We start from the raw sequence: 14,533 nt of genomic DNA, 5'->3' as shown, positions 1-14,533 counted from the left end.
CTGACACTGTGAAGATGAGGCCCTGAAAATGGAAGTCCATTAGTGTCTCTCCCTCCTCTTCAGCAATGCGTTTCAGCCGAGCTTCGGAGTGAAGACCGAAGATCTACCGATCTCAGTCTGCTGCTATAAACACCGTTTTCAGTGCAGGGTGTGGACAAATCAATCTGTCAGCCTTAACATACACAGATACCTGTTCTGCAGCAGCAGGGCATGGAGATCCGAGAGCAATGGGGGTGGAGGGTAGAAAGAGAATGAAAAAGAGAAAGAGACGGAGGCAGAGGGAGGTTAGAAAGGAACGGAAGGAGAGAGAAGGAATTCTGGTACAGCTTGCCGCATTGTCAAGGACACACCAAGGGGAGATGGTGAGAGAGAGAGAGAGAGAGAGAGAGAGTGAGTGAGTGAGCGGGGGGGGAGAAGGAGGTGGGGTGTTCGAAAAGCAAGAGATTCTTTAAAGCGAATGGATGCAGGCATGGCTACTCAGCAGTTTTTCTTAAAGGGACAGTTCATCCATAAATGGAAAACTGGTCTTCATTTACTCAGTCTCAGTCTGTTGTTTTAAAGCTGTATAACTTACTTTGTTCTGTTTTGAAGATCTGCTGATCTGTCTTTTCCATGCAGATACATTATATAGAGATTGGAACATCAGAATAGACAACAAAAGTATCACACAAGTGGTCTATATGATGTTTGCTGTACAATATTCTTTGTGAGGAACAGACTAAAATGTTCATTGTTGCAACCGGTTAGCAATTCAGCTAATTTAGTCTGATTCATGAATGAATCTGTTTAAAAACCCATTGCTTTTCAAATCAGCCATTAATTTTTTTCATGAATGTGTCGAGTAGAGCGGAAATCATAAGACTTCAAAAGACTTGTAATACAGTGCGTGATTTGTGATCAATTTATGATACTTTTATGGTTCCTTTGTGTCCTTGATGAAGTTTCAAATGTGCCTATTCATTTTAGTCTTGTCAAATTTAAAATAAAAAAAGAGTTTTTAATTTCTCTGCAAAATATTAGAAAGACAAAGTAATAAAACAACATAAGGGTGAATACATGGGAGAATTTTCAGTAAAACTTTACAATAAGGCCTTATATGTTTACATAAGCTAAGTCATTAGAAAACACAATGAGCATTTCTTAAAGCATTTATTAATTTGTGCATCAAAGTGCAATAATGTTAATAGAAATGACTTTTTTTTTTTTTTAATGTATTAGTAAATTAGTAAAACTAATAAATGTTGTAGAACAGTTGTTTATCGTAAGGTTAACTAATAAAGTGTTATTTTTAGGTGTACTGTCCCTTTAACACCTTCTTCAGATAGCATGAGTTTGTCATCTTCATTCATCCTCTGTCCTTCCCGACTCTCTGTCTCTCAGTTTCTATGTCTTTCATTCATACATCCACTTCTCATGTAGAGTGTTGTATAATCCTGCTTTCAGTAAAGGTGCTGGCAAGGTTTAGTGCTGAGTGCTGGTATGAAGTGACTGTGATCAGTGTACAGTATAACCTCAGGAGCTCTTGCCAACAGTCAACCTGATGCTCTGACTCAGTGGTGGTATACATACCAGCCCATACATTCCTCCTTTGTCCACTTAAAGTATTTTCTGGTTGGATTGTCCTGTCCTTATTCGTCCCTGAAGCGTGTTCACTGCACACTCATAGACTGACGTCAATAGTGCCTCATTCAGCTGAGCTGTAATGCTGGGTTTCACTCCGGGTGACTCCACTGACTTCAACACTGACTGAAAACATCATGAATTTTCTCTCAGGCTCTAAAAAGACTCGCTGTCTGCAAAAACAGCTTCCACAGCAGACCAATCAAAAATCTATTATGAGGCTCACGCGGCCCGCACTGAATCAATGACATCATCTGTAGCTGGGCGAAAAGGTGCCCGAAGACAGGAAGTTGAAGAGCAGCACGATTTGTGCTTGATGTCTTCATCACCATGGAAACTGCACCAATCTATGAAAGACTGAAAGCGAGAGTAAGAGAAAGACTGAAAGACATAGATGGCTGGGGAAAGGGGGGCACTGGGCACATTAAACGCAGCGTGTCTCGTGTCTTCATATCCATTTCTCTTCATCCTTCCTGTCTTCTCTCAGCCTCTCGTTCTATATAGGAGCCCTTTGAAATGAGCAGAAACATGTGATTAATTATTTACATCAGAAATTCAATATATGTGGCTCAGGCCGACTCACATCGCTTCTTACTTTGGAACAATCTGCTTTAACAAATCAATACGTCCTAATACGCTTGGGTCATTATGGTCAGTTGGTTATGTTTTATTGTATCGTGCGCACATACACTATATTGTGTTATTTATCTCAGTGACCCTCATTTGAATTTTTGCAATTGTAAGATGGCTAAATGTGTTTGAACGCTTGGTGATAATAGGAAAGGGATGCAGTGCATATGCTGTTAAAGGTGTCAATTAGCTCCATGGTTTATGTAAAGCTAGTGAGTGTGTGTGTGTGTGTGTGTGTGTGTGTGTGTGTGCATTTTTCTGTGAAATGACATTGAAGTTGTTGTTTACGGTCAGAATCTGTGAACTATATTCATATGCAATTTTTTCAAGCTGTATGCACTGGCTTGGTCCAGAGTAGAGTGGTGAAATACTATAAAAAAAACTACCATGATTCTCTATTTCTTTTTTTCTTTTTATTTTATTTTATTTTACTTATTTGGTAAAAAAGCACCAATATAATGTTGACTTTCAGAAAAGCATTTTTCGCTACAAATGGCTTCACGAGTATTTTCATAACTGTTACTTAAATTGTTGTGCATTGTTCTATTATTGCTAACCTTGTAAAAAAAAGTTACGATGCATCTTTCCCAACTGTGTTTGTTTGTGTGTACAGTGACAGTTGGCCTATAAAATGCTGCAGTACTTAATATGTTGACTTTGGTGCTAAATCTTAAAAGCCTGTTCTGAAACCTTGAGTTTAGAAATCTGTCCTGTAGCTCAAACAGTAGAGCATGACGCTAGCAATGCTAAGGTCATTGATTTGATTTGCTGGGAAAGCAAGACCTGATCAAATGTAAATGTGCTCCTTGAATGCAATGTAAGTCACTTCGAATAAAAGTCTGCCAAAATGCATAAATATAAAAGCAAGGCTCCCTAAAAACACGGAAACCTAGGTGTTCAACTGTATGAAGGAAAGGGAAATTCATTTCACTAAACAGGAATTCAGACCTCTATTTATTCTTGCATTAGCAAACTTGAATTTGTAGCCATCTTATTTTTAGTCTTTCTGAACACAATATGCTGTAATCGTTACTTTTTTTTAATTAACGGAAATTAAGATTAAGTTTTAAAAAATGTATATTCTAAAATAAAAGCAGTAGTAAGTGGTGACTATTAACTATAGCTAATTAATTATTGTAACAGCTTACAGAGAAGTGCAAATACTTCAGATTGTGATTCCATCCAGTCAGAGGATATCAAACATGTTGTTTTCAACACATATTGTTTTCATCTGTCATGTGTATCCTAGCAACAAGGTGCATGTTTCTGCATGAGGTTGTTGTGTTCAGAATGAAAGTCTGGTAGTATGTGATGGCTTTGTGTTACAAATCTGATTTTCAGTGTTGCAAGCAACCTAGTAAAACATGCATATATATATATATATATATGTATATGTATATATGTGTATATATATATACATATATATACATATATATACATATATATATATATATATATATATATATGTATATACATATACATATATACATACACATATATATATATATATATATATATATATATATATATATATATATATATATATATATATATATATATATATATATATATATATAAAACGTGAAACCATAACAAGTAGAATTTAATGAATTAAAGATCTTAAATAATTTTACGATTTTTTTGTATATTATGTGAATTACACTGTATATATTTGAAAGAGGACATTGAAAATGTAATGAATAAATAATTTATTCATTACATTTTTAATGTTCTCTTTCAAATATCAGTCTGTTTTTGTTTCTAAGAAATCACACCCAGACCGTATATGCCTACGATTAGATAGTTATCAAAGATTTATCAGTAAAACTTTAGAGTATCCTAAAAGACATTAGTTTGAGAAAAAAATGCTGCTTGCCAAAATACATTAGGGCAAAAGACCATTAAAATCCAAACTGCGTCAAGACTGCAGATAGCAAACACAAGCACCTCATTCTTAATGACTGTTTAAAAACGATGTTCCCTGCATTGGCTAAATTAAAAGGTACAGCGTGTTTCGAACCTAAACAGGAAAGTCCCAGACTCAGAGATGAGAAAGGCACACTAAGTTCTTAAACGGTAAATCCTACTCATTGCCCTGAGGGTGAGGGTGCCCACGCATTACAAAAATTGTGATGACCTCTGTTTGACTCTTCTTTTTTTCCTTTCAGGTTTGTCAGATAACCCAACAGATCTGGAGAAGCGCGGACAGGCATTTGGACAAAACTTCATACCCCCGAAAAAGCCCAAGACCTTCCTTCAGCTGGTGTGGGAGGCATTACAAGACGTCACCCTTATCATTCTGGAGATTGCAGCCATCATCTCCCTCGGCCTGTCCTTCTATCAGCCACCCGGACACGAGAGCGAGGGTGAGAGAGAGAGGGATGTTAGAGGGATGAGGTGTGTAGAGGAAGGGAGCTGAAGGGATGGTGTGGGTCGAGGGAGGAGGGAATGACGGATAGAGAGTGGGAGGGAAGAGAGAGAGAGCTGAATCAAGGGAGTGTGGGAGGAAAAAGGTGAGAATGAAGGTGAGAAAATGGAGTGAGAAAAGAGGATGTCAAGCAGGAATGCAGAGAAAGAGAAAACCAGTTTAGGGATGCTGGGGAAAAATAAACAATAAAACAGTCTGAAAGTTTTATACAATCGCAGATTAAGTGCTGCATACTGTAACCTAAATGTCACTCTGCATAAAGAAAAGATAATGTACAAGCAGCCGAGCATTATTGCAAATAAATCCTGGCAGGGTGAACTGATTTCTGAAAGGCTCCAATTTTTAATATCACCAGCCGTACTGAACATTATTCCAATAATTACATGGCTATTTACTAACATTTAATACTGATATGTTTTTTTCTCGTCTTCCAGCAAGACAAATGCTGCAACAGTATTACAGCACTAATTAATAAGAAGAGTTTATTTGCTTTTATTGAGATTAATTGGAATACAAAGCGAAAAAACGTATCTGTTATCTGTTTTCACAAATAAACTCTTCATATATTAACCTTGTCCCATTTTTCCACTCATGGGATTTTTTGTTACGTTTGACAGGAAGGGGTTAATAATAATTTTGAGCCAAGTAACTTTTGCTATTTACCTACAAAAAAGTATTTTTATTTTTGTTTTTTTACTTTAACAAGGGACTACTGTGCATCAAGTCATCTAGTGTTTTATGCTCATCGTACACCACCATAACTACTATATGTCTTTAAAATGTTCACCGTAGGTTGCATTTATTTAATCATTAATACAGTGAAGGCAGCAATGTTTGTGTTCAAGAAATTTTCTCAGTACTATTTATGAAAAATTGCTGCTTAATATATTTGTGGAAATAATTTCTGATTCTTTAAGATATCAAAATAACACTACATTTTTTCAGACACTGGCATCAGCATTTCTTCAAGGTCTTTTGGTTCAGAACATAAATGAACATATCATTTAAACATATTTTACGCAACTTGAAGTAATTATTTCTTTAAGAATATCCCCCATATTCCCCATAGAAAATAAAGCACACAAGCTTGTCATTCAGCTTGCAAACTTGAATTAGTATAAAACAAAAAAGAAACCACAGAGCAAATCAAAACACATTAAATAAATGCTTATCTCAGCATCTGCAAAATGAGTGTTATCATCATGGTATATTAGTCTATCTAATAAAAAGCCCTTTTCCTTAACCAGATTGCTTGTTAGCTTGCTAACTGAAAACACAAAGAATTTGAAAGAATGTTTTTATCTAAGTAATATAATGTGTTACGTATAAAGTTTTACATATAGAATGCATTTTAATGTGCTGTTTAAATGACATTGATTGGCATATTCTGATGTTTAGCAATAAATTCATGCTCTATAATTTCTAATCAGGCACCAAAAAGACTGCTTATTAAAAATCATCTCAGCTATGGGGACCAAGTCCCAGATAGTGCACGTATGTCTCCAAAAAGTCTGTTAAAGAGCACTTCATCTGGAAAGCATTTGCAACAAAAAAGCCTCAACTGCAACTGATCAATCAGAATCAAGTATTCCAGACGCCCATGTAATAATGAATTTCCAACCTCTGCAGGTTGTGGAAATGTGTCAGGAGGAGCTGAAGATGAGGGGGAGGCAGAGGCGGGATGGATCGAAGGTGCGGCCATCCTACTATCCGTCATATGCGTGGTGCTGGTGACGGCCTTCAACGACTGGAGTAAAGAGAAACAGTTTCGGGGACTGCAGAGCCGCATCGAGCTGGAGCAGCGATTCGCTGTGGTGCGCAATGGAAACGTCATCCAGATCCCCGTGGCCGAGATGGTGGTTGGGGACATGGCCCAGGTCAAATACGGTCAGTTTCCTGTCCCGCTGAGCCTGGAGAATGGAATAAATGCTGAGATTAGGCTTAACTCATCTAATACGAGGAAGGTGTGGATTAACGCAGGGGTATTTTTAGAGTAACGTTCACATTTCCACAAATCATGATGGGAACTCATTTGTTGATAGTGTACCCTGCGCAATATAGCATTACTGGTGGGAACAGTGAATGCTCTTTGGCATATTAAGGATGCTCTGCCGATCACGGGATATTTATTCGTCCCACTTTTGTTTCCTGTCTCAGGTGACCTCCTACCTGCCGATGGGGTCCTGATTCAGGGAAATGACCTGAAAATCGACGAGAGCTCTTTAACCGGTGAATCGGATCATGTGCGGAAGTCGGCCGACAAGGACCCCATGCTTCTCTCTGGTGAGCATGCGTACATGAGCGGATCATACAGTAAACTGCTAGAGCATATTTAATGGTGGTTTCAAAATGAAAAAAAGAAACCAATGTCACAATACAGTTTCTGTTTTAATTCACAGTAAAGCTGCTCTGAGAAACCGAAACAATCAATCGTTCAAAACTGCATGCATTTATGAACACAGTTTTATTTATATTCCCGGATTCAGCCAAAATAAAAGCTTTAACATCTGAAAATAAAGAAATTAAGATGAAAATACAATTATATTATTGTTAGGGATACATATGTACTTCAAGAGTTATTTCTTTTTTTTCACGTTAGGTAAGGAATTAAGAACCTCATACATCTGAAATCTTAGAAGCCCCTCTGGTGTGAGCCACTTTAATTTAACAATGATTTTTAACTGTAATTGTAACTCAGTTATGCAATGAGCTTCCCAACTCCACCTGGAGGGTTGACCCACATTATTTGAGCCAATCGGAACTGCATTATGTCTGTGAAACTATCATTACTATTATTTGGATGTGCAGACATGACTTTGGGGGGAGAAGTTTAGAACGTTTACAAAATCACTTAAGTTAAGAATGCAGCTAAAATCTTAAGTCTTAAGGCTTGTTCAGACAGAGGATTATAACAACAGTTTTGCCTATAAATTAATGCCTAACGCCTAGACAATTTTTTATATAGTCCATAACAAACCTATAGCAATGTCAATCTCTGAAATCATTTTAAAGACATTTTTCCTGCTCACGAACCACAAAAACATTGAAAGTCAGTCAGAATCCACTGACTTTAAAGAGATTGAGCATTTTAAGTGGCAGACCAGCATGCAAAAAAAACTCGCTGAAATCTGTTAAAGGTTGATGCCCATCACTCTCCTTAAGAGACTGGTCAACCTTTCTTGGAAGTGTCTGAAGTAGTTTTGTATTCTCCTCTCGGCTGCGCTCCATCAGCTGTCAGTCAGCAGCACAAAGCACTTGGAGCGTCCGCATTCTGTGTGTCAGAATAACTGAGATGCTGCAGTGGCATCCAGATGTTGTTAATTAGATCTGAGAATCTCTGTTTCCTGCTGTGAGCACTGGTGCATGCCCTCTGCCTTCCTCCATGCTATTCTTAGACACTTGGGATGATAACTCCATTCTCTTTATGAGGCTGTCCTGCTCTACTGATGATATTATTGAATAATATCCCAATGATATTTTTGTGAAGTTGATGTATGGAGGCTGTTGTTGTTTGCAAGTCACATGCTAATGGTGAACTGCAGCAGGCCAGACTGTCTGTATTTGTAGATAAACAGTCAATGTCTAAAATGGAATTGTTGAGAAAATGTAAAAATAATCACAAAAAAATGAGCTGCAACAACTGTCATAATAACTGTCTTCAGTAACGCCAATTAGATTTTGTGCTCAAAATGTAAAATGCCTTATGAAAATGTATTTTTTGTTTTTTTGTTGTTGTTTTTGTTGTTTAAACTTCAGAAAATTGCTATATTAATTATTAGGTCCTACTTTATATTATGTGTCCTGAGACATTTAAATGAATCATTTGGTACAATGCACTTATTGTGTGCATACATGTTTTTACAATTTACTCGTGTTTTTTGTACTTATTTTTTGATGGAAGTACATAGTAATTAACTCCATTTAATATAAAGTATGACCAATTATTGCTGTTATTATAGCAATGGGTCATTTTCTGCATTCGTTAATTAAGCTGTTATAATTATGTTTTATTGATTAGTCATTTTCTTGTTACATTTATACATTTATAGAAATTGGTCATTAAACTAATGTTGTTGTTGTTATTATTATAGTTAATATATTTATTAAGCTTAAGGTCACTTTACAAGAAAGTTTTATTTCATTATTAACAAGTATTTAATGTATTATTTTTGTATACATTTAGACATTCTTTTTGTTATAGAAATGACAACTTTGATTAAAAAAATATATATAAAAACCTCTGTTTTACAAGCATTATTAACAATCTAGGTTTAAGATAACTAAAATGATTTAAATGTATTTTTTTGTAAACATTAGCAATTTATTTAGCGGCATTAATGTTAAAAGCATGATTTCAATTATTACATGTAGTTTTATACTGGTTCTTAATATGAAGTCGCAATCTTCGAAACAGAAGGGTAGAACATAATTTATTGATGCTGCAATGCATGCTGGGAGGTCACAAATCAGCCACATTGTTCAATAGGAAATTATTTATTTAAACCAGTTCTGTGAGGCTAGTTGGGACAACATTTGCAGATTTCTTTCTTTTTTTTTTTTTTTTTTTTTTTGCAGGGGGGTTCTTTCCACTTATGATGCAATTAAATATCAATCATTCATGTCTACATTGTGTCTTTTTCCTAATTTTGTCTCTCTGTCTCTTTCTTTCTCTTTCTCTCTCTCTATCGTTCTTTCTCAGGTACTCATGTGATGGAGGGATCAGGCAGGATGCTGGTAACCGCAGTTGGAGTCAACTCTCAGAGTGGCATCATATTCACTCTGCTGGGAGCCGGGGAAGGGGAGGAGGAGAAGAAAGAAAAGAAAGGTAGGTGTAAGAAGGAAGAGCATCAAACGACAACCAAAACACACCGTAATGCTCAGAGAAAATGCTGAAGCTAGTGTAGGATGTAGTGAGAATGACTGCACACGTTGTGAGTAGCACTACCAGACAGTGGAGAATGGAGAGAGAGGGGGTGGGAGATCCTTACATAAGAGAGATGGCTTGGATATGAATGGAGGACCAATGGGCTCGGAGCCTGCAGGAATATTTATGAATGGTAAGACGAGCAAGAGAGACAAGCAGGGCTCCACTGCTGCAAACTTTATGGCCCATGTCATGGGTAATTTAACCTGCAGCCAACAGAGAGGAGACTGGAGTGAAGGGAATAGAGAAGGATTAGGAGTTATATTGGAGGAGGCTGATTAATTATTCAGAGAAAGGGAACGAAAGAGAGAAACAGAGAGAGGGAGAGAGAGCAAAGGTTGGATGTGGGTGGATGAAGGATGAAGTGGCGCCATGTTCTGTTACTGTCCCACTGAATCGCTCTGTATGTGTCATCAGCCACTGAATGGACTTAGAACTGCCTCACAATCACATCTCAATTGTCTTTTTTTGCTTTTGTGAAAGTGATTCGTTAGATTTGTATATCCTTCTGATGCCCATAATTGTGGATTAGTAGAATGCACGTACAGTATGACAAATACTGTCAACAACCCTTTTTATTCACTCTTTAAGATTTGAAATAAAAATTTATATAAATGCATGAATGACAGCGTATACTTATTTATTTTTTCACCCTTAAAAGATTTTTGCTGTCATGTTAAGTTTTTATTATATGGTAAGTAGCTCACAGAATATACCAATATATTGTTTGCTTAACGAAGATTCACTCTATACGTCAGCTTTTATTTTTCCTGCAGTATTTTTTTTTTTGTTATTGATCTATATCTCTGGCCGAGGTCTATGTTTCAGTTTTTCAGCATCTTTCACCGTGAGTGCTGTATTTTAGGACACTAAAAGTGAAATGTAGTCAAAACACATCTCAAGATCCCTCCGTTCTGTTCCATTCTGTAGCTTGTGAGTCTTTGCTGATAATTAATCACGCTGAATTAACTAGATTACTAATTTAACTAGAATGTAGACAGCTCAAATAGCTGTTAGGCAAGAATTAGAAAACAATCTTTCACATGAAGCAGAATCATCTTGCACAAAACCCACTGATGAAGTCCTGTTAGTACTTGTAATTTCATTTTAACAACCTGCGTACATGCAGTTTTGGCTTTTTTCAGCCTCCCTTAATACCACATGATCGTCATTAATTTGTGTTTTTTCTTACTTCTACCACCACCCAATCCTAACAATTTCCCACGATCCCCCTCCTCCACACCTGCATTATCCCTTTGTTTCGCTATCCCATCAGAGGACAGTAGTTACTCTCTTACAACTATGGCCAAACCGAGTGGCATCACCAATGGTACGTAATCCACAGCCCTGTTGTATTAAGTCCACTGGAGTTACACCTTCAGCATAGATGAAGTGACAACAATAAGCAGCAAATAGAGTTGGATTAGCCTAGAATTGTGGTGGAGCGGTTTAACACATCACAGTTTAAGAGCTCAGCTCTGTGTGTGTGCCGTATGTTTGCATTTGTGTGTCTGTTTCCATAGTTCTGTGCGCTCTCATTTTCCCCACTCAAGAACACTGTGTGCCCTGTCTCTCATTCTGTCTCTGTCTGTTGCTTTTTATTCCCTTGTTCCCCCTCTATCTCTCTCTCTCTCTCTCTCTCTGCCTCTCTTTCTCTGTCTTTCTCTCTCACAGGCAAGCAGCCAGAGGCAGCTGTGGAGACCAATCAGAATAAAGGTACCACAGGGATAGTAGAGTAGATGAATGGAGAGAATGAGGGGTTAATTATTTTCTTGTTGTGGAAAATTTCTGTGGACTCCTCAGTTACGCTGTTGCTATATGAGGATAGCAACAGGAAATATATTGTCTAATACCATGTATGCACACAGCCACATACATAAAGAGGCCCGAAACACACTCTTTGTGTAACATCACACTCTGTTGCCTAACAGCATACATGACAACTGCTTCCTTGCTTAGTACTTTGTAACCGTAGTTCGTTGTTTCCGGTGTCGAGGAAAAGCACCCAAACACATTTTGCTGAATAGTGCCAGCTCTGTAGAACTCGAGAACCTGTGGTCCGACTCAATGTTTATGCTGCGCGTGTTCACATTTGTCTTGCTTTCCTTCGTTTGTGTGTCCAGTGTATGTGTGTACACCACTTTGGGCGTAAATCTTCAGTGTGTGGCATGAAGGTATATAGAGCTTTGAATGAGTCTCGTCATGCCGGAGGCCTCTCACGATGCCTCCGAGTTGTGACACGACAGATTTGTTGTCCATATGTAGTGACGCTAACTCATGTCCCGCCCACCAGCCAAAAAGCAGGATGGAGCCGTTGCCATGGAGATGCAGCCTCTGAAGAGTGCGGAGGGCGGAGAAGTCGAGGAGAGAGAGAAGAAAAAAGCCAACGTGCCCAAGAAGGAGAAGTCTGTACTGCAGGGCAAACTCACCAAACTGGCTGTACAGATTGGCAAAGCAGGTGCGTGGGACTTCATGTGGCCAATTACGAGGTGATGTCACATGGAAAGATAAATCACCTTACTCTGACACACTTACACTCTGCTGTGCTGATCCTATTGTCTTTTATCCTCATACAAAGCTATATTCAGTGCTGAAAATGTTAATTGAAGCAAAATATTACTGTGACAGCATTCCATTACTTCTTTAAAAAGTAACAATTTGTGATGGTTTTTAGTCAAAGGTAACATTTTAATTGGCTTTTGTGCTGCATTTTCTCACTGTTAGCTAAGAAAAAGACCTTTCTAACTGTGTTAAATAGTCACATTTTATGAAGTGTAACATTTGTTACATATTTTTTACTTTTTTATGGGAAGAAACAGGTCAGATATTTGTGTTACATTGTCATATTTCATGTAATGTTTTTGTTACATATTCTCAGAAATGATGTAAGTGCTGATTAAGTGTTACTTTTTTGCAAAATAACGTGTTACTAACGTGTGCTGGGTTTTATCACTGTTAACTGTGAGGAAGTACTAGCTAATTGTGTTACATAATTTTTCATGAAATCTAACACATTTTAATTCTCTTCGTATTCTTGCATTATTAAGAAGTGCTAATGAATTTGTTACATTTTATGGAAATTCATGTTTTTAAGTTACTTTTATGCAACACTGTTAACCTAGCAGAAGCACAAAATGAAAGTTAAAAAGGGCCAAGTGTAGTAACCCATATTTGACCTGATTAGGCCGCAACTTTGTAATGTTGTATAATAATTAGAAATTAAAGGTATTATACGGTAATTTAGATTTTTTAAATTTGTTATTTATAGTCAGTTGAGCTGCACGTATCCTAAAGATTTGTTTATTATACTGTTTTGTTTGTAGGTCTTGTGATGTCAGCCATTACAGTTATCATCCTGGTGCTGTACTTTGTGATTGAGACGTTTGTGGTGGAGGGGCGGAGCTGGCTGCCAGAGTGCACGCCCATCTACGTGCAGTATTTTGTCAAATTCTTTATCATTGGTGTGACTGTGCTAGTGGTAGCTGTGCCTGAGGGTCTTCCCCTTGCTGTTACCATCTCCCTGGCCTATTCAGTTAAGGTGAGAGAGAGAACAGGTGCAGTCTGTGCTTGTGTGTCTAAACAGCAGATCAAATGTATTGTAGAACTAACAGACTAGATAAGCAAAAATAAACAATTTTTTCTCTGGATGTTTTTTCATGTATTATTTTTAGCATGTTTTGTGAACACAGTTTTTTCACCGCCCAAATCTTCTGTTGATGTTAATTCAGAAAATGATGAAGGACAATAACCTAGTGCGTCACCTGGATGCTTGCGAGACAATGGGCAATGCCACAGCCATCTGCTCTGACAAGACCGGCACTCTCACTACCAACCGTATGACTGTAGTGCAGGCCTACGTCAACGACCAGCACTTCCGTGAGATCCCTGAGCCCAGCCAGATCAACCATAACACCCTAGAGATGATTGTCAATTCCATATCTATCAACTGCGCCTATACCTCCAAGATCATGGTGAGAGATCGGATATTATGAAAAAATTAAAAAAAAAATTATATATATATATATATATATATATATAGAGAGAGAGAGAGAGAGAGAGAGAGAGAGAAATATATATACAGTATATAAAAAAATAAAAAAATTATTAATTAATTAATTTTAATGCTATATAAAATGTTATATCCAGCCTTGTCTAGTTTTAGCTGGTTAAGCCCTTTTAAAATGATCTACAGATGTTCTAGATGGACTCTCAGCCAAGTCACCTGCATGTAATCTGATTATTTTACAGTAAAAAAAACACAGCAGGGGTTGCCAGGACTTTACTATAAAAATCATGTTAACACAGTTTTAAGGTTACAGAATGAACTGCTGTGAAGAAACAATAATGTTATATCCCATTATTTGAGTGTTCATATTACATTCTACTATTTAGTTGTATGCCTGTATAATATACTGACATGATTAATTAAAGATTTCACCATATATAGTAAGGAAACTTGCTGTTAACCAAATAACAGATAGATAGTACCATAGTATTTTTTTTTACAGTATTTTACTGTTAAACTTACAAGCATTATTAAAGGGAGGCATTATTAGTTTAGAAAGAATTTACTTTTGTACTGACTTGTCAAAGACAAATAATCCAATGCTTTTCATTTTCTCTCCCCTGTCTCTTCCTTCAATTCAATTCTCTTTCAGCCACCGGATGTGGAAGGTGGTCTGCCCAAGCAGGTCGGTAATAAGACAGAGTGTGGTCTGCTGGGCTTCCTGCTGGATCTGAAGAGAGACTACGTTCCTGTGAGAGAGCAAATACCAGAGGAGAAACTCTACAAAGTCTACACTTTCAACTCTGTACGCAAGTCCATGAGCACTGTGGTGCAGATGCCGGATGGAAGTTTCCGGCTCTACAGCAAAGGAGCGTCTGAGATCCTTCTCAAAAAGTTAGTAAACCACAACAAGATCTACGGTAGG

At 37.4% G+C, this 14,533-nt stretch overlaps 1 protein-coding gene across 5 annotated transcripts in view; it reads left to right on the top strand.

The window, feature by feature from the left end:
* atp2b3b (ATPase plasma membrane Ca2+ transporting 3b) overlaps window positions 1-14,533 on the top strand; it is a 49,200-nt gene that overhangs the window by 12,975 nt on the left and 21,692 nt on the right. For 3 of the 5 annotated variants that reach the window (XM_043224701.1, XM_043224697.1, XM_043224699.1), the window contains exons 3-11: window positions 4,419-4,616; window positions 6,308-6,565; window positions 6,836-6,961; window positions 9,378-9,503; window positions 11,277-11,318; window positions 11,896-12,060; window positions 12,926-13,140; window positions 13,331-13,573; window positions 14,261-14,502. In XM_043224701.1, coding sequence (XP_043080636.1) covers window positions 4,419-4,616; window positions 6,308-6,565; window positions 6,836-6,961; window positions 9,378-9,503; window positions 11,277-11,318; window positions 11,896-12,060; window positions 12,926-13,140; window positions 13,331-13,573; window positions 14,261-14,502 — 1,615 coding nt within the window. The remainder of the gene's footprint in view (window positions 1-4,418; window positions 4,617-6,307; window positions 6,566-6,835; window positions 6,962-9,377; window positions 9,504-11,276; window positions 11,319-11,895; window positions 12,061-12,925; window positions 13,141-13,330; window positions 13,574-14,260; window positions 14,503-14,533) is intronic. The other 2 variants (XM_043224698.1, XM_043224700.1) reach the window with 1 other exon arrangement.

This window comes from Puntigrus tetrazona, chromosome 23 (assembly GCF_018831695.1).
Source record: "Puntigrus tetrazona isolate hp1 chromosome 23, ASM1883169v1, whole genome shotgun sequence".
Classification (NCBI taxonomy): domain Eukaryota; kingdom Metazoa; phylum Chordata; class Actinopteri; order Cypriniformes; family Cyprinidae; genus Puntigrus; species Puntigrus tetrazona.
The sequence above is the reverse complement of the archived record's forward strand: the minus strand, read 5'-3'. Positions and strand labels throughout refer to the sequence as shown.